The sequence below is a fragment of the Desmodus rotundus genome, chromosome 5 (assembly GCF_022682495.2).
Source record: "Desmodus rotundus isolate HL8 chromosome 5, HLdesRot8A.1, whole genome shotgun sequence".
Lineage (NCBI taxonomy): Eukaryota > Metazoa > Chordata > Mammalia > Chiroptera > Phyllostomidae > Desmodus > Desmodus rotundus.
This window is the reverse complement of record NC_071391.1, coordinates 40,168,729-40,189,419: the sequence shown is the minus strand read 5'-3', so window position 1 is coordinate 40,189,419 and position 20,691 is coordinate 40,168,729. Positions and strand designations below refer to the sequence as shown.

At 40.2% G+C, this 20,691-nt stretch overlaps 1 protein-coding gene across 3 annotated transcripts in view; it reads right to left on the bottom strand.

The window, feature by feature from the left end:
* DENND5A (DENN domain containing 5A) overlaps positions 1-20,691 on the bottom strand; it is a 90,938-nt gene that overhangs the window by 45,549 nt on the left and 24,698 nt on the right. For 2 of the 3 annotated variants that reach the window (XM_024558692.3, XM_024558693.4), the window contains exons 2-5: positions 18,331-18,402; positions 17,447-17,556; positions 12,848-13,505; positions 2,366-2,553 (exon numbers count right to left, since the gene is read on the bottom strand). In XM_024558692.3, the coding sequence (XP_024414460.1) occupies positions 2,366-2,553; positions 12,848-13,505; positions 17,447-17,556; positions 18,331-18,402 (1,028 nt within the window). The remainder of the gene's footprint in view (positions 1-2,365; positions 2,554-12,847; positions 13,506-17,446; positions 17,557-18,330; positions 18,403-20,691) is intronic. The other variant, XM_053924215.1, reaches the window with a different exon arrangement.

The window sequence follows — 20,691 nt, the reverse complement described above, 5'->3', positions numbered from 1 at the left end:
GGGGGTCAGTGAATGTACACTCTCCACCCGTCTAGATAAAGTCCCTTTTACAAATCACGCTGGCCCCACCCCAGTACTGTGATAGTGCCCTTCTGCACGGGCCCTGGCGACCTTCCCCAGTACTGCCTCAAAACTTCTTCTAGCAGCATAGACACGCGGGATATCCACCAAAACGTCCAAAGTAGTTATCGCTGGGTGGTGAAATTTGAAGTAAATTTTACTTTATTCTTTATGCTTTTGTACACTTAGAATTTTTTTTACTATAAATGTATCAATTATGAGATATTCCAAAGCTGTCCTTCGAAGATACTATCCCTCTCCACTCATTATGTGTATCTTTCAGGGTGCTTCACTCCTTGAGAAAGTCAGTTCTTTTCTCCCCGGTCTGAAGTTTCCCACAGGGACTAAAAATTAGTAAATAAAATCTTAAAAAGCAAATAAAACCAAAGGAAAGAAGAAACAGTAAGGAGATGCATTTGACTATAATTTAAATATTACGAATGCGATATAATTATCAGCAGCTTCATCAAGCACGCTCCCCAAACACGTCTAACGACATGAATGCTGCTCAGATCCAATTCCAGGAGAGTGCTCCCTTTTTTGGAGGTCCCCTTACTCATATTCTTCAGTTACACACAAAAAATCTCCACCCCCAAAAAAGTTCTGATGGAGGGAGGAAAAAGAATCATGTTGACACCAGTATACGTGTATTCCAAAGTCTTCTTCCCAGGCCTTGCTAATGACGAAGAAAGTCAGAATAGGAAAGCCCTTCCCAGCTGGTTTCATACCAACTGCAAAATGACCTAAAAAGGTAGACCAGTTCTATTAGTAATTCTAGGAAAATAAAAAAAACAAAATAATCTTTTTCCTAATCATGCTTTGAATCTACTGGGAATAAAGTAGGAAGTAAACATATAAATATATACTTCTATATTTTGGTATTTAAAACAATAGGAAAGAGAAGCAGGCCACCCTCACAGCGAGAATAGAAAAGCATTCTCTCACGGCCTTCTTATATTGAACAAAAAATGTTTCAAAGCTGTCTCAGTAACACAAGAATCACAATGATCAAATCATGTTTTACAGATCAACTGTGTCCTGCAAAAGAAAACCAATGATTTATTAATATACATCTGACCACTGGAGTTATTATAAAACTATACTTTGTGGCTTTCCTTAAAATAAAGGGGGGGTAGGTATCAAAATAATATATAACTTAACACATATAACTGTTGCAGCTGGGCACTGAAAAATATGGATTCCTTAGGCTACTCTTTTGCGTATGTTTAAAATGTTATATGATAGCCCTGATTAGTGTGGCTCAGTGAGTCGGGCGGTGTTCTGAAAACCAAAAGGTCGCTGGTTTGACTCCTGGTCAGGGTATTACGTCTGGGTTGCAGGCCAGGTCCCCAGTTGGGGGCATGAGAGAGGCAACTGATTACACATTGATGTTTCTCTCCCTCTCTCCCTTCCTCACTTCTCCCTCTCTAAAAATAAATAAATAAAATCTTTTTTTTTTTTAAGTGTGTAAATACTGTGGTTGAAAAAGGCAATTCATAATTGTATAAACGCAGAGATCACAACAGGGACTTTATACGAGGAAGGGCTCAAAAAAACCAGAATATACTTACAAAAAAATTGAGTATTTATTCATACATGTTTATACTTCAGTCACCTTCAAAGTACTCTCCATTTGAAGCAATACACCTATCGAGACTTTTTTCCACTGCTTGAAGCAGTTTTTGAACTCATTGATTTTTATGTCTTTTAGCACTTCTGCTATTTTTTGTTTCACCTTTTCCACACAGCAATTTTTTCATCAGGGAAACAAAAATGTCGCTCAGGGTGAGATCGGGTGAATAACAGAGGGTAGGGCACGGGGATCATGACGTTTTTGGTCAGAAACTGCTGAACACTCAGCATGGTGTGGGCAGATACACTTGTAGATCACCCATTATGAAATGGGCAAATGTATTGAAAGAGTCTTCAAAAAAGTTCACTGAAGCCAAACACAGCCTCTCACAACACCACCAGCTGGTACACTGATACAGATGGGTTCCTAGAACACTCACCCTGGGGGAAAGCCTGTACTACAAGGGGCCTGCCCTCCAGAAGATAATTCTGTTTTTTTGGTCAGGTCCCCTCTCATATGTCAGTTGATAAAGGTGACAAGTGTTTCTGAAATGATATAAACTGAGGTAAATGTTCGTTGTTTTTACTTTTCTCCTGGAAAGTTATCAATGTTCCCCAAAATGAAAGAAAATAAACTTGGTGACACCATGGTGGGCAAATCCCAAAGCCCTTCTCTTCCCAATTCCAGATTGAGGCCAGGGGCATCAGCACTCAAGCTCCACACTTCTCTCACCTCTTGAGGCAGCTCCAGCTTTGACCGGTCATCCAGGCCATTGGAATGCAAGCCCATCAGGTATGGAACAGGAGCATCTAAGAAATGTAGGAGAGAGGCCGGCAGAATAGGGACATAGACATGCTGCCATTGGAAAGGAAACATGAGAGCTGTAATTGTCTCCGCCACAGTCATCAGTCTCTGGTAATCTAGGTCAGAAGAAAAAACACACAAAAACCAAACAGTCAAAGCAAGGCACTTGCTTCCCAAACAGTAAGTTAAACTCTTCAAAACAATTTCACATTTAGAAAGGATCAGAATAAACTTCAGCAAGGGTATGTGCAGAGCATGATTCCCTAGTGGTTATCAGAGACCTCAACAGATCACAAGTTGAAATATACCCTCCCACAGGTCCCTGATTATAACAACATTTAATAAATTGCACTTTGCTCCAAACACTAAACCAGAATGTTCTCTTAAGTAGAACTGAACTCAAAAGAAAAGGAACAGTAGGCTGGGTCTCTGCTCAGCACGGAAGACAAAACGGGCTCCTCCACCACTCAGATTGTGTCTGCATTCTATAAGGAGGTGCACCCTGTCCTGACTGAGAACAGCACAGATGGGTTATTTCAACACTTCCCGAGAACTTGAAGACCCAGAAGACTGACTTTCATGACTCAACACTCTTGTTTTAGGTCAGAAACAATGTGGAAGGAAAGGCTTGTGCTCAAAGTTTAGCTCTTCAGAATGCAATTTCTAGACCTTTTTTTTTTTTTTAATGAGTAATGAACACATTGGCAAAGCCAATAAAATGGACCAGTTAAAATCGAAACTAAAAAAATTAGTACTCACAAGCAGTATGTCCCCCTTTCAGGCCAAAAGGGACAAAGCAGGAACATACAGTTTAAAATATTTGAGTAATATCCCTCTGGAATGGCTGGCTTCAAATGAGCTTTCACAAGGGTTAAAGCAGGGTCATGAGCTAAAAACCCACGCCACCATTTAAACAAATGACAGTTTGATTCATAAAGGAGTTACAGTATAAGTAACAAAAAGCTCCCCAGAAAATGAGAGAGACTGGGGAGGAAGTGAACAGAAGCTGGGAGGCATGGACGAGGGAGTATCTTACATCTGCTCACTAACAACGCTTTGAATGTCATCGCCCTGGTCCCGGCCAGGCTAGGAAGAACGCAACTTGGAAACCACCGTGTTTCTCTTAACTAGTAATGCAAATAAACACAAATGATTGACTAAAACTTCACAGCCTCCATCATTTTGAGTACACTATAGGAAAGGGCATCATATGCCGTTTGGGGGAACCTAAGACACTTGATAAATGACGTAACCAATCAGTGGGCAAAACCAAGCTCAGGGATTTGATCACCAACAGTGAAAACAAAATACAACTGACTTAGCAGAAGGACAAAAGAGCATGAACTTTCCATAGTCACTAAAGATCAGGGCCAGACTGATAACAAATTTAAAAAGAAAGGCTATCTCATTTTCTGTTGTGCCCACACAAAGCATTGACATTCCCATATTAAAAACTATTTAGTGAGGACGCCCCCCCCAACAATGGAGATAACAATAAAGACAATTCCAAAATTACAAAAACACACCCTCTTCAAAGGATTAGATTTTATATATATATAAAATTTTAGAAACAGTGGTTCGTCGTACATGAAAGTAAGCCAACAACTGAATAATACAATGTAGATAAGCTCTTACAAATTTTGGCAAGCTCTACCTTCAGCCTTTCTGTGATATCTCAGTTCTATAGGGCACTGTATACCTCTGCTTGTTTATCTGCTTTTTCCTGAAATTCTCCTGCTCTATGATTACTCTAACAATTATTTAGAATTCTAATGATTCTGTACATGAGACCTCAATTCTTATATTTTCCAACTCTTTTTAAAAAAGATTTTATTTATTTATTTTTAGACAGAGGGGAAGGGAGGGAGAATGAGAGGGAGAGAAACATCAGTGTGTGGTTGCTCCTCACACACCTCCAACTGGGGACCTGGACTGCAACCCGGGCATGCACCCTGACCGGGAATCGAACCAGTGACCTATCAGTTCACAGGAGGGCACTCAATCAACTGAGCCACACCAGCTCTTTTTTATAGATAGGAATATCTGTAAGTAATCTATTCAAGAGCAATAATCTTAAGAATCTGAGACATTATAAGAATTTATTTTAAAATTCAAATTAAGATGAACCAAAAGAATGTAAAAGCTTAGAAAACTTTCAGGTGATATTTAAAGCTGATGGTCTAGTCTTACTATATTCCAACACTGGCTCTTAAACACATATTTTGAGTAAATATTACACTGACTAACCCCACCTTCTTTTCGATGTACACACACACACATATACCATTTCTGGATTTCAAAAAATTAGAGAGGCAGGATTTACCACAGGCCTTTTCAATCATGAAAAAAAATCAAAAAACTTCCTCTTTCTCTTACCCAAAGTCAATAAAGCAAGTGCTTTATGTGGCTGGAATTCCTGGCACACCTGCTCAAGGACAGTAACATCTAACAGAGGACAGACAGACACTCTTGAGTAAAGGAGTCCCTGAAAAGCCTTAGTCACGAGTCTTCCCGGGCTCTAGCTACAGCATCTGTGCACGTCTGCTCTGTAACCATGAAACAGGGCATGCTGGGGTCTGAAAGACGGGGCTTTCTCTGCTCCACCAAAGCCGGCTTTTCCATAGCACAGAAGTCTAGTTCTGGTTTTCCCTTACTCTTCTGGATGAATCTAATGTAGTATCTGAAATTCAGCCCACTCATTTCTGCTACAGTGGACAACTTTATTCGCATCAGACAGAAACCTCTGAAGAATTCCTTGTGACGCCCTTGAAATTACAGTATTGTTATAAACAAAACACTTTTGGAGGTGAGAGATTACCTCTTTCAACACTAAACTGCTTTCCATTATGTGGTTTGGCTTTATAAATAATAAAAATTTGGAATTTTATAGCCTTTTTGATTTGTGTGAGTTCTGGGTTTCTTTTTTCTCCACTTTTTTATATTTACAACCTATCTTGAAGAATGACCTAATAATGCCTCAAGAATATAGCAATCTGTGATACCCACACTGGGATGCTGATCTCCAAGAGCTGTAAGCAACAGCACAAAACCCATTTCTATACACCAATACACATGATAAAATCAGTACCTCCTTTGCCATTGCCTGTCTATGTGCTCATGGTTCCAAGAAGGTGAGACCAATAAATGGGAAACAGCTGAGGTCATCTGTACCCAAAGCATTTCAGCCAATCCAAATCAACTGGAGACACTGGCAACTGGCAACGTTCTCTTGCAGCTCCCATAATGTTTAATGTGCAATTACTTTTAACAAAAAGAGATAATGCAAAACATTCTGGGATTACAACCACCACTAAGCAGTGAGGAAGACAGAATTGGCACATTTTATGACATGTCTCTCTCTGTGCAAAGAATACAGACTTGGGATCGCTCTACAGGTAAGTCCACTCCTAAACACACTGCCGGGCAGTTCCTACACATTAGAAACTTAACTATAAACTGTCCTTGAATACTTGCACTTCTGTGAAAACTGTATGAATAAAGATGTTTCTCATGCACTCTCTGTTCTTAGGAAACAACCTAATCTCTATGTCCTCATATCTCCAAGATACATTACTAAATGAAAGAGGTGCAAAACAATGATTCATATGCTCTCACATATATACACGTTGTATGTGTATAACTGTCTGTAAGGAAACAGGAAAATAGCGGTAATCTCCCTGAAGGAGAACAGGGACCAGAGGTGGAAGTCTTATACTTCACTATGCACCCTTTTGTAATGTTTTAAGTTTCTACCATATGATTGAAATGCTTTTTTCCAAGTTTTAATATACCATATTTAAAACACTATGAACAGGTATATTAAAATAATTTTAAGATATAATATATATCTAATTTAAATACTACAACCCACTTCCAGCCAAGATGGCAGCACAGGCAGACATGGCTTGCCTCTTCCCACAACCACATCAAAATTGCAACTAAAATATAGAACAACCATCACTCAGAACCATCAGAAATCGAGTTGAATGCAAGTATGACAACTATGGAATTAAAGAAACCACATCCTCCAGACTGGTAGGAAGGGCACAGACATGGAATGGGCTGCTCTCACTCACTCACCTGCAGTGGATAAAAATGCGGGAGGGATATCTCAGAAGCAAGGAGTCCCAGATACAAACCAGAACCCCAAGCCCAGGATTCTAGTGCCAGGAAGATAAGTCCCACAATTCCTGGCTACAAAAACCAGCAGGGATAGTCAGTGGAAGAAACTTCTGGAGCCCCAAGGAGTTCCTCTTAAAGAACCCACACACAGACTCACGTACTATGACTGATGCCCTCTGAGCTCTAGCACCAGGGTAGCAGCTTGAAAGGCACCACTAGCATAAGGGAGAAACTGAAGTGTCTGGCATCAAGGCAAGCAGACACTACTGTCCCTTTTATTAACCTTCCTCCCACAGAGCCAGCAAGCTCATGCCATATCTGAGACTCCATTAAATGGCCCACACCATTTAACCCTCCTTGGAAATCCCCAAGACTTGGCCCCACCCAACTTACAGGCCCACCCAAGCTCCTTTTCAATATGAATGGCTGGTCCTGGATCATGCTTCACAACCTCCTAAATCCTATCAAACAAGCAGAGCAGGCCTCAGTGAGCCCCAGGCATGACACCAGCAGCAGCTAGCTTAGATTCACAGCTTGGCTTCCCTTGGGAAGCTCCAAGCCCAGCACAAGTAGCAGCCATCTCACATTGCTGTACAGCTCAGGCAGGGTGCCCCAGGGAGAAATACAGGTGAGGGCTGACCTTCGCCTGCACGACCCCAGATACCCCAGGGCCAATGCACCCAGTGGACAGCTACAGACCACATCAGAGCACCACCACCCTGCCCCTGCACAGCTGATTCCCCATGGAGGGCAGAGGTTGGTGGTCAGTGGCCGTAGCCAATCCTTGCAGCTGATTGGCCTGGGAAAATCCCTCCCATTGATCTGCCAACAGCAACCAAGGTTCAACCACAAGGGGAGGATGTACTCAGCCCACACAAAGGGCACACCTCGAGTACCCAGCTTGGGTGATAGGTGATGCTGTGCCACTGGACACGGCAGGACACCTATTACATTAGGCCACACTATCAAGACACAGAGTCAAGGCAGCTCTGCCTAGTACATAGAAACAAACACAGGGAGGCTGCCAAAACGAGGACACAAAGAAACATGGCCCAAGTGAAAGAACAGATCAAAACTCCAGAAAAAGAGCTAGACGACATGGAGATAAACAATCTGTCAGATGCAGAGTTCAAAACACTTGTATATAAGGATGCTCAAGAAACTTAGTGAGGACCTCAGCAGCATAAAAAAGATCCATTCAGAAATGAAGGATACACTAATTGAAACAAAGAACAATTTACAGGGAAACAACAGTAGAATGGATGAAGCCAAGAATCCAATCCATGACTTGGAACACAGGAAGAAAAAAACAACCATGCAGAACAACAAGAAAAAAAGAAGGAAAAAATGAGGATAGTATAAACAGCCTCTGGGACAACTTTAAGAGGTCCAACATTTGCCTCATAGGGCATTTGCCAGAAGGAGAAGAGAAAGAGCAAGAAATTGGAAGTCTATCTGAAAAAATAGTGAAAGAAAATTTCCCTCATTTCATGAAGGAAATAGATATGCAAGTCCAGGAAGTGCAGAGAATCCCAATATGATGGATGCAAAGAGACCCACTCCGAGACACATCATTACTAAGAAGCCAAAGGTTAAAGAGAAAGAGAAACTCTTAAAAGCAAGGGAAAAGGCCCTGGCTGGTGTGGCTCAATGGACTGAGCGTGGGCCTGTGAACCAAAGGGTCACCAGTTCGATTCCCAGTCAGGGCACATGCCTGGGTTGCAGCCAGGACTGGGGTCGCAGGCTGGGAGAGCAGGCAAGAGGCAACCACACATTGATGTTTCTCTCCCTTCCTCCCTCCCTTCCCCTCTCTCTAAAAATAAATAAAATATTTTAAAAATTTTTAACGTTATCTGGAAAACCTAGAAAATGAATTATTTATGGGTGCTGTTTATGCAAGAAAAACAATACAGACATCTGATTAATGGACCCATAATCAAAGGAAATGCCTAGACCTTTCATCAAAGGATTGGTGACTATACGCTCATGTTTTAAGTTAAAATAAACTGTTTAATAGATGTATGTATCATTTTTAAGATTCCCAGACTTAAATGACTTTTTCAATTATTCATTTCAGTACCCTATTAAGTCATAGAAAGAACTTCTGCTCTATATGTAATTTTAAAACATCCACTAAAAAATAAGCTATTTTTAAAAAACTATCTCTGCATAACCTAAAGAACAAATATTATCCAGTAGTAAAGAAACTGAGCTACGCAAATTTAAAAAAAAACACCACTTACAACTGCCACTTAAGTCATCCAGAGGGTTAGACTTGTAGAGTCTTACAATTTGACCTGCACTCCTTTTCCCTGACACCTCTTTTCTATTCCGAAGGCAAGACATGCAGTGGGCAACACCAACTGTAAGTGGTGATGGCATGTTTTTGGAGGACCAGAGAGATTTTCATCCACGTAAGGCCTTTGCATCATAAGACAGAACTATTTCAAGAAAACCAATGTGAACTGTTTACAATACTCTATTAATAATAGAGAGCATACCCACATCCAGTAGAAGGCCACTCCATTTTAGCCTCAGCCATGCTCGACAATGCCCAGGAAGTTTTTGGAAAAAGCTTTTTCTTGACAGTGATAAGCATGACTTTGCATCCTGAGTTCACTTCGATTCTACACACAGACCTCCACTGCCTTTGTATTATGGATACAATAACCCACATTCTGCGAAATATTAGAAGCTCTGATGGGAAAATGTTACCTGTCACATTTCCAGTTTTAATCTTCCTTTTCCTGCCTCTAAACATCCTCTCTGCATTATAGTTACCTAAATGCTACTGCACTTTCTAACACCCAATCCAGTTTGGTTTCCTCCTCTCTGCTCTGTCTAAAACCAGTCTTCACTATTCAGCTAAGTCACTGTTTCAAAGTATTTTTGCCAAGCTCCAGTCAAGAAACCATAACTAAGGAAGCAACATGAGTTGTGCAAATCTATACTTCACCCAGAGAAAGTTCAGCCTGAAACTTCATATTCTAAACCAGAAGTTGCAAGGTGAAGCCTCAGGAACCACATTCAGCCAACAGGTGCTTTTCGTTTGGCCTGCAGTGTTCAACAAGAATGTTGTTGCCAATATTTAAGAATCAGAGATTTAACATTAAAAATCTAGGTCCTCATGAAAAATTGGAAGATCTAACAACATTAGGCCAGCATTCCCACAAGAAATTAACTGGAGGTAATTACTGGCTATCCAGTTTAGATGGGGTATGTGCCCTTCAATTCAATATAGTCTCTATTACTTCACCTTCAAATTACATCCAGAATCCAACCATTTCATACTATTTCACTGTTACTTCCGCTACTTTCACCAGCATAGCCAACATCATCTCTTACCTGGATTATTGCAATGACCTCCTGACTTTGCTTTCCTCCATACCCGCTTTGGGAGTAGACTCTTAATACAGTAGCAAGAGTGTTCCCATTAATAAGCCTAAGTTATTCATTCATTCAACAAACATTTCTTGAGTACCCATTATATACCAGCTACTGTTCTAGGTTAAACATCATTCCTTTGCCCACGGACCAAATCTGAGACAATGTGAGGGCCAAAATAAATAATTATAGTAATGTATAACCTACTGAATAAAATTAAAATCTATGAGTCTACTATACCATAATAAGCTAACAAAGAAACAAAAAATATGAAATGTTCTTCCTTATAGTAAAATGCCAATTAAGAAATACAGTATAGATAGAGTTAGGGAAAAAAATGACCATTTTGTAACCATGAAGGTAATAACTAATTCCAATTAGAATTGTCAATGGATGTTAAAGCCATTCGGCAAAACTCTGAAGAGGAACAGCAAAGAGTTTCAAAGTACCTCCCACAAATACTTATTAATTATAAAGGGGAAATAAAGATAACTTTTCAGTTTAGAAATTTGGCAGACAGCATCTTAATCTTAACCAAGTGATCAAATTAACACTACCAAAAATGGGACAAAATGACATCATGCGCCTTCTATAATGATACAAACAGACATTATGTGCCCCTCATATAATGCACTGAGAGAATCACAATAGCACTTCTGTGACATTCCAGCAAAAAACTTATAACTTGAATCTAATCATGAGAAAACATCAGACAAACCCAAACTGAAGGATATTCCACAAAATACCTTGCCTGTAGTCTTCAAAAATATCAGTCTCATGAAAGCCATAAAGAATTGACAAAAGCAATGCATGTTATGGACTAGACCATAGATCAGGAATAAAAATAAATCATCGTAACAGACATTTTTGGACAATGGTAAAACTTGAATATAGTAGTATATCTATATTAAATTTCCTAGATTTGGTGATCATACTATGGTTATGTCCTTGTTCTTATGAAATAAAAGCTGAAGAACTTAGGAACCAATGGACATGGTGTCTACAATGACTCTCAATGGTCCAGCTAAGTGCACACACATCAGAGAGAGAAGGATGCACGGACGGACCTGCAGAACATTATGCTGAGTGAAATAAGCCAGTCAGAGAAAGACAAATTATTGCAATTATTTCACTCATATTTGGAATCTAATGAACAAATTGAACTAACAAGCAAAATAGAAAAAGATTCATAGAAAGCGGAGTGCAGTTCTGGGGGGAAGCTGAGAGGGTATACAGGGATTGAGAAAAAAAAAGAGAAAGAATTCATGGACAGCAACAACAGTGGGTAACTGCAGCGAGGAGGGGATATGGGGGGGATAAATGGTAATGGAAAAAATAAAATAAAAAATATTTTTTTAATATATAAAAATTATACCAGAGAAAGAGAGAGGAATGATAAAACAAATGTGGCCAAATGTTAACTACTGGTAAACTGTTCTTCAAACAGCTCTTTTAATACTTCTTGAAACTCTTTCATAAACTGGACATTTTAAAATAAAACGTCAAAAACTTAAAACCTCCAATGACTATGCATCTCAGAATAACAAAGGCTTTACAATGGCCTGCAAGACTTTGTACAATCTGGCCTCCTGTTAAGTCTCTAACACCATCTGCTACCACACTCCTGCTCTCTCATCCATTCCACCCACCCATCTTCCTTACTGTTCTTGAACAAAGCAAACACATGTTTGTCTCCAAAACTGTATACTTCCTGCGCCCTTTGCCTAAATACTTCCCCTACAGTTATTAATAAGATGGGTCACTCCGAGAGGCCTGAACTAATCACTCTATTAAAAATTCACACTTCCCTTCCCCAAATACCGTTCTCTTCCTATTTTATTTTTCTGCACGGACCACATTATCAGCTTACATACTATATATTTTATTTATTTATTTAATTACCTCTGTTTCCCCACTAAAATATAAGTTCCATTGTAGGAAGAATTTTTACCTGTTTTGTCTACCACTGTATCTCTAGACCCTGCAATAATACCTGGCACATAAGCAGGATCTCAATACATACATACTGAGTGAATGAATTTTATGTTACCTGTCTGGGTCATTTAATTAACATGTTTCCTTCTGATCTCCTTCATTATTAAGTTCAAATCTGTTGCTCACATTCATGTAACCTCTCACTTACACAGTTCAGCTATAACAAACAACAGAAAGAAGCAACACATCCTCATTTTCTTAGTTTTTTTTTTTTTTTTTTCAAATACAGGGGTGGGCAAAAGTAGGTTTACAGTTGTGAGTACATGAAACACAGAGTTTAGTCTTGTACTATTATTTATTATTATGTTATTTGTATTATAACTGTAAACCTACTTTTGCCCAACCCTGTATATGAATGATCATTGTTTGTGAATCCTCAATTTTACTGTCAAACTAAGGAAGGGCAGAAATAACTCTTCCAAATGATAGAACAGAACTAATAGACTCGGCGTCCCATGAACATAGCCTCCCGCCCCTTTTTAACATCAACCAATTATTATCAGGATGCACGGTTCCCCTCCCAGACTGGAATGTCCAACAGAAGGCCATGATAGTAGCCAACAAGAAATGGTACCCTGCCCTGGCTAGTGTGGCTCAGCGGATTGAGCACTGGCACTGGGTTGATTCCCAGTCAGGGCACATGCCTGGGTTGCCAGCCAGGTCCCCAGTTGGGGACGTGCAAGAAGCAAACAATCAACGTATCTCTCACACATCAATGTTTCTCTCCCTCTCTTTCTCCCTCCTTTCCCTTCTCATGGTCCATTGGTTTCCCACCCACCACACACCTGAAAAAGACCTGAGTTTTGCTCAAATTGTAACAGCCCCTGATCTTTATAGTCAGCCCCATTGTTTCTGATATGGAAAAGGAGGACCTATGCAGGAAGAGAGCTTTAGTAAACACTGACTTACGCTGTGAGTAGAGCAGGATTTGAAACTCCAAAAGGGCACAAGTAAAAAGTTGAAACACGTTCTCCACCCCAAGCAGTTCAAAGACCTCTCTGACAGGAAAGTCGAATAGGGGAAGCTCATTGGTACTTGGTCTCTGGCAGATTACTGGCCCATAGACCCCAGAAAACTTCAAGGACCGGCCAGGAGGTGGGAGTGGCACCTCGTAGAGTACATTGTATATGTAGCTCTCAAGGGGCAGTGGAGGGGGCTGAGGTGAAGTGACGGCCTGGTGAAGTTGTTCCAGAACACTCCGACATGCTTTCATGAAGGACATGGGTGTGATGAGGCAGATGCACTTAGAGACATACAGTGTGTCCCGGCTAATGTCATAGGAGTTGAATCGCTGCAGCTTGGTCCCAGGAGTGCCTTCACCATCCTCCATGTCACTGTGGTCTCGGCCATCAGCAGAGTGAGCATATATGACATCATACTCAGCATTATGCATGTGGTAGAGCGTCTGCATTGCACTGCAGATCTGCTTGCTAGTCACTTCCTCATAAAACGTGAGGGCAAACCCGAATGTCCGAGAGCCATCCTCCCTTGTGATAATAAAGGCATGGAACTGGGGCTCCCTGGGATCAGCCTGGGTCTTGAATGCCAGCCCTTTGGGCATGCACAGCTGCAAAAGACAACAAGAAAACAGGCCATGAGAATAATCACTGCTGACCCTCTGCGAACCAAAAGGTCACCGGTTTGATTCCCACTTAGGGCACATGCCTGGGTTGTGAGTCAGGTCCCAGTTAGGGGGCGCATGAGAGGCAACCACACATTGATGTTTCTCTCCCTCTCTTTCTCCCTCCCTCCCTCTCTCTAAAAATAAATAAATAAAATCTTTTTAAAACTGAATAAGAAACACAAGTAAATACAGTGATAATGTAGTTATCAGGACTACACAGAAGTATATATAAAGGGCCACAGAACAAAGAACAGACAACTCAGCCTAGGAACATCAGAAAAGGCTTCACAGACGAGGTTACGTTAGAATTCATCAGGTGGACAAGGGAAAGAAGGGTACTTGAGGGGCAGGAAGAAAATGCACAAGATAAGGAGGTAAAAGAAAGCAGCATGACAGCATATATTGAGGGACGATGCTAGAAATACATCCAAAACCAGACAGGCGCAGCTTTGTATCTAAAAATAAAATCAAGTTTTAGACTATCAGCTCACAGAACTTTGTCATCAATAAAACCTTCTCTGTTCATAGAAAAAAAGAGTGCTCGTTTCATACAAAGCAAGGAAATAACAATCAGGATAAAGATGTACTTTTTTCACTTTAACTCAGCTACTATAAGCATCTGAATGCTATAAGCAACCAATAGCTCAATACCACAAAAAAGTTTGCTGATCCAGTACTATGCCTTTGTAAATACATAGTAAAGAAACTTGAATAGCTAATCAAATGGAATCAATCAGTCCACATTTTCATTTTATATAAAACTAGCTACACAAACAAACTACCAGCAACCTAATTTAACAAATACTAAGACCTACATTATGTTATATCCATTATCCCTGAACTTGAAGTCCCAAAGCCTACATGTTTTTAGAATGACATGTTGGCTTACAGTCAAGATGGCAAAGTAGGCAGACGTGGCTCGCCTCTTCGCAAAGCCACATCAAAATTGCAACTAAAATATAGAACAACCATTACTGAAGAAGGTCAGAAATCGAGTTGAATGGAAGTCTGACAACAACGGAATTGAAGAAACCACATCCATTCAGACTGATAAGAGGGGTGCAGATGCAAAATGGGCGGGCCCCACACCTGCATGCATAAAAATTCAGGAGGGGTATCTTAGGAGTGAGGAGTCCAAGACATACACCAGGCTCCCAGCCCAGGATTCCAGTGCCAGGAAGATAAGTCCCCACAACTTCTGGCTGCAAAAACCAGTGGGGATTGAGTGGGTGGAGGAGGCTGATGGAGCCCTAAGCAGTTTCTCTTGGGGAACCCACACATGGACTCACCTACTCTGACTCACTCCCTCTGGGCTCCAGCACCGGGGTGGCAGCTTGAAGGGCACCAGTGGTACATACAGAGAAAGTGTATACACTGAAGTGTCTGGCATCAGGGTGAGCAGAGGCCATTGTCCCTTTGCTGAGCCCTCCCCCCAACAGAGCTAGTAGGCTTGTGCCATATCTGAGACCCTATCAACCTACCTAACACTGTGTGACCCACCCTGGAAATCCACAGAGGCTCTACCCCACCCAACTTACAGGCCCACCCAAGCTCCTTTTCAATATGAATGGCTGGTCCTGGATCATGCTTCACAACCTCCTAAATCCTATCAAACAAGCAGAGCAAGCCTCAGTGAGCCCCAGGCATGACACCAGCAGCAGACAGCTTAGATTCACAGCTTGGCTTCCCTTGGGAAGCTCTAAGCCCAGCACAAGTAGCAGCCATCTCACATTGCTGTACAGCTCAGGCAGGGTGCCCCAGGGAGAAATACAGGTGAGGGCTGACCTTCGCCTGCACGACCCCAGATACCCCAGAGCCAACGCACCCAGTGGACAGCTACAGACCACATCAGACCACCACCACCCTGCCCCTGCACAGCTGATTCCCCATGGAGGGCAGAGGTTGGTGGTCAGTGGCCATAGCCAGTCTTTGCAGCTGACTGGCCTGGGAAAATCCCTCCCATTGATCTGCCAACAGCAACCAAGGTTCAACCACAAGGGGAGGATGTACTCAGCCCACACAAAGGGCACACCTCGAGTACCCAGCTTGGGTGATAGGTGATGCTGTGCCACTGGACACGGCAGGACACCTATTACATTAGGCCACACTATCAAGACACAGAGTCAAGGCAGCTCTGCCTAGTACATAGAAACAAACACAGGGAGGCTGCCAAAACGAGGACACAAAGAAACATGGCCCAAGTGAAAGAACAGATCAAAACTCCAGAAAAAGAGCTAGACGACATGGAGATAAACAACCTGTCAGATGCAGAGTTCAAAACACTTGTATATAAGGATACTCAAGAAACTTAGTGAGGACCTCAGCAGCATAAAAAAGATCCATTCAGAAATGAAGGATACACTAATTGAAACAAAGAACAATTTATAGGGAAACAACAGTAGAATGGATGAAGCCAAGAATCCAATCAATGACTTGAACACAGGAAGAAAAAAACAACCATGCAGAACAATAAGAAAAAAAGAAGAAAAAAATGAGGATAGTATAAACAGCCTCTGGGACAACTTTAAGAGGTCCAACATTTGCCTCATAGGGGTGCCAGAAGGAGAAGAGAAAGAGCAAGAAACTGGAAGTCTATCTGAAAAAATAGTGAAAGAAAATTTCCCTCATTTCATGAAGGAAATAGATATGCAAGTCCAGGAAGTGCAGAGAATCCCAATATGATGATGCAAAGAGACCCACTCCGAGACACATCATTATTAAAAGGCCAAAGGTTAAAGATAAAGGGAGACTCTTAAAAGCAAGGGAAAAGAAGGTAGGTATCACAAGGTTGCCAGATTTGAGGGGGGCGGGGGAGAATGGGTGAAGAGGTGAGGGGATTAAGAAGCACAAATAGGTAGTTACAGAATAGCCATGGGGATATAAAGTACAGTATAGGAGATGGAATAGCCAAAGAACTTATATACATGACCTGTGGACATGAACAATGGTGGGGGGATTGCCTCAGGGAGTGGGGGGTGCTGGATGGTAAGAGGGTTAAAAGGAGAAAATCAGGACAATTGTAATAGCATAATCAATAAAATATAATTTTAAAAAAGAATGTAACATGTTAAAATTAAATAAGCGCTGGTCTAGGCATCAAATCGTTGAGGCTTTCTAAAACTCAGTTAACTCATCTGTGAAATAAAGATAATCTAGTATGCTCTGCTTATTTCACAGGGTTATTATGTGCATTGAACAAGATCATCCTGTAAAAACTATAAAAAGCTACTAAAAAATTAACAGAGGTAGTGTTGGCACAAATATGCAGTTAAGAACAGAGCTCAAAAACCAGACTACGGTGTTCAAACTCCAGCTCAATTGCTTCCACCATGTGACTTGGACACATGACTTAACCTCTTGGGATATTAGTTTCCTCACTTGTATAATATTGTATATGTCTGTATGTTTACTTAATATTATCTACATAAGGGGTATTATGAAAATTAAATGAGTTAATTCATGTAAAATGCGTATCACAGTGCCTAGCACAAGGTGACTCAATGAGTGAAAGAAAATTTCATTCATTCAAAGTAGTACTTTTCTACATGTCCTATCTAATATTATGAGGAAACAAAACTTGCCATTTCTGCCATATCACTCACACATATATAACACAGATTCATAGAAAATTGCTTTAAACCTCAGTCTTCACATAATTTCAATGCTTTAAGCAACCAACAGCTCAGTACCACAAAGTTTGCTGACCCATTACTACGTATTCGTCTCACACAACAGAAACACATTATGACTTTCAGTATTCTGATACATGTATTCTGAATATTTGATATATTCATCAAAATGTAGAATCAGGAACAATATGCATACAATCCCTTTTTCAAAATTTACTCTGTAAATTCTCATATTTGTGGCTAACAAATACTAACCATTCCCACTGCATCTTGGTCAAAGGGATTCCATTCTACGTTCTCAGGATATCGTGCAAGGACCTTAGACTTGAATGTCCGTCTCAATGGTGTCTGCTCAAAATTTTCTCCTACAAGAAAAAGAAAGAAGTAAATCATTTCCACAAAGTCCCTTGAAATCACAAGGTTATGAATGTCTGAGCTTGGTAGTCCAGCAATGTACAGAAATGAAGGCAAAGCAAGACAGAGAAATGCCAACCATCTAAGAATAGGAAAGGTATTAAAGTTTTTAGGTAAGTAAAGAAGCTGAAAATTTTAGCATGGTTAATATTGGATACCAAAAGCTATCATTTCTTTCCATTAAAATGAAAACAATTACTACAAACCCAATGGTTAATTTTCTTGGGAGAGAAGGGAGAAAGCACAAAGAATGATAAAGGATTATATCCATCTTTTCTTTTTTTGTATGCCATCTTTAGTTTGCTTAAAGTCAACTAATAAGAGCATTGAAGCATAAATGATTTTAAATTCAGAATGAAATATGCATTTCTATGATCTCTAAAAAAATACAAAGGGACTAAAAGATTCAAGAACAGTAAGAACGCAGATTTCAAGGTAAATCCAATAAGCAATTTTGTCAATTCAAAATCATTTGAAATTTCTGAAATACTCCTTTGTTTCCCCTTTCTTCCCCCTAAAAACATTAGAGCATGTTGAAATAAGAACATTACAGTGAAAAGAGGAAGAACCAAAGAACCCGCCACCTAGAGGGATATGAATGTGAAAAGTCTACTAGTCAAGGCGCAAGAAAGTTAGAAGGTCAAAGGGTACAAAATGCAACGAAAGAGACATATGTAAGTGGAACCACAAAGCTTTGTGTATTCTCAATTTTCTTTTGTTTTTACCTTCAGTTGTACTGGAAATGAAAGGGCTGGTACCGTCCCTGGCTTTAGAAGCCTGTATGTACTGGCATAATGCTATATGACAAATGAAATAACACAGTATTACAATAAAGTAGTGTGATTCAAACGTTTTGACCATGACTCCAGTATGAAATAAATTTTTCAACATGAATAAACAGACACAATGTATATCTAAATTTATCTAAAGCAAAAATTTCACAAAATACTTACCCTTACTATGTCATACCGTCTCATAATTTCTATTCTATATCATTAAAATTAAATATGCTAACCGCAGACCTACCATTCAGTTTGAAAAACATTATGATACAGAATAATGGGAAGAAGAGCTCCACCAACATCAAATTACTACAAAGTCACTAGTGCTATACCCAAAAGTATGCTGCCCCAAATACTGCTTTTCTTAAGGGGTTATGGAGTGGGGGACAAATTAAATGTGCCTAAATATTTCAAACAAATAAACTTAGTAGGAGTCACATAAAAATATGTAGGAAACATAATCAAGGACAATTCAATTGAATTCCATATCTATTTACTGAGTAACTAGGCTATACAAGGACCTTAAGTACTCTGGGGGACAGAGATAAACCAGATGAAGCACCTATCCTCAAGGACCTCACTACCAAATACATAGGGAAAGGAACATACACAAATAACCATTTCACAGGGAGGGTCCAGATCTTGTCTGTGTGGTCTAACTATTCAGACACACTTGTATAGGACCCTGTTCACGTGCTCTAGTTGATATAATAAATTCTGTTCCAACTATAGTTTTAAAAAGTTGGTTTGAACTCAAAGGGGTTGGTGATTACTAAGAAAGATGCATTCTTCATCAACACAGAATTGGGGCGACCTAAAGTCAGACAGTCCTTCACTCTAAATCATCCCAGAGGCAATGCAAAAATTTCTTAAAAAGAAGAGTTTGTAATAATTCTAAGAGACCTGTCCCAGAAACTAATAATGATGACAGTCAGAAAGTTATTGCTTTTAAAACAAAACCTGTGCTTCCATTCTCTCAGGTTCTGTCCATCATCATTGGAAGCCCACTTATTCAACCTCTGACAAGGCTTAACTTTTTGTTAGTAAAACAAGTACCACAATTTCAATCCGTCTCATTTCCTGATTCCTTCTTCCAAACTGGTATTTCTGAAAGTCTTTTCTGGCAAATTTCATCTCTCAAAATACATTTGGTAATATTTTTTTAAATGATTTTATTTATTTATTTTTATAGAGATAGGAAGGGAGGGAAAAAGAGAAGGAGACAAACAGCAACGATCGAGAGATACATTGATCAGTTGCCTCTCAAATGCCCCCAACCTGCGACATGGCTGGCAACGCAGGCATGTGCCCTGATGGGGAATCGAACCAGCAACCTTTTGGTTCACAGGCCAGTGCTCAATCCACTGAGCCACACCAGCCAGGACCAGTTGGTAATCTTCACTAAAGAAGACTGGCAAAATCAGCAGGCAGCTGGTGCCAGTGGTAGCAACAAAGCCCTACAGCTATGTAGAGCTTGTCTCAGAGCTTTCGGTGACACCTGCAAAGAGCCCACCCATGGCAAGTCTGCATTTACAGTACAAAGTAATTAAGCAGCAAGCAGATGACATAATGATCTTGTCTATAGTCTGAGATTCTCAGAATGTATTTTTAAACTGTATTCAGTTCTGAGAGAAGATAAGGATTTCTTCCTGCTAAGCTTCTTCAGTTTTGTCAGTTTGCTCATTTCTTCCTTACTAGGCTAGAAAATCCCCTCAGTAAAAACCACAAAATATATGAACATACAGTAAGTCCTCACTTAACATCATCAATAGGTTCTTGGAAACTGCAACTTTAAGCAAAAAAATGTATAATGAGCCAATTTTACAATGGGCAAATTGATATAAACTAGAATTAAGCTCCTATTACATGTTTCTGGTCACAAAAACATCACCAAACTTCTAAATAAACACCTGAAACACTTCTAATATTATTGAATAATATTCTAATATTATTCTAACATAACTGAATAATAATATTCTAATATAACTGAAATAAATGTGAGTCATAGATACACTTAAGAAAGATAAAATAAAAACAAGATCATTGTATTCCACCCCACTTATTCCGGTTCAGACTTACAGGTGGCCATCAGACAGCCCAAGGCCAGGCCCGACCATGGGCGGGACACCGTTCCATCTCAGGGAGCACTCACGCAGACTCAGACAGGATAGACACTCCAACTCACCTGACATGAACATCTTTGCAATGTGGGCAGAAAGCAGAGTAGCCAGAGAAAACCCATACAGAATGGGGAGAATGCGCCAACTCCAGAGAGATAGTAGCCCTAGCACGAAATCGATTTTC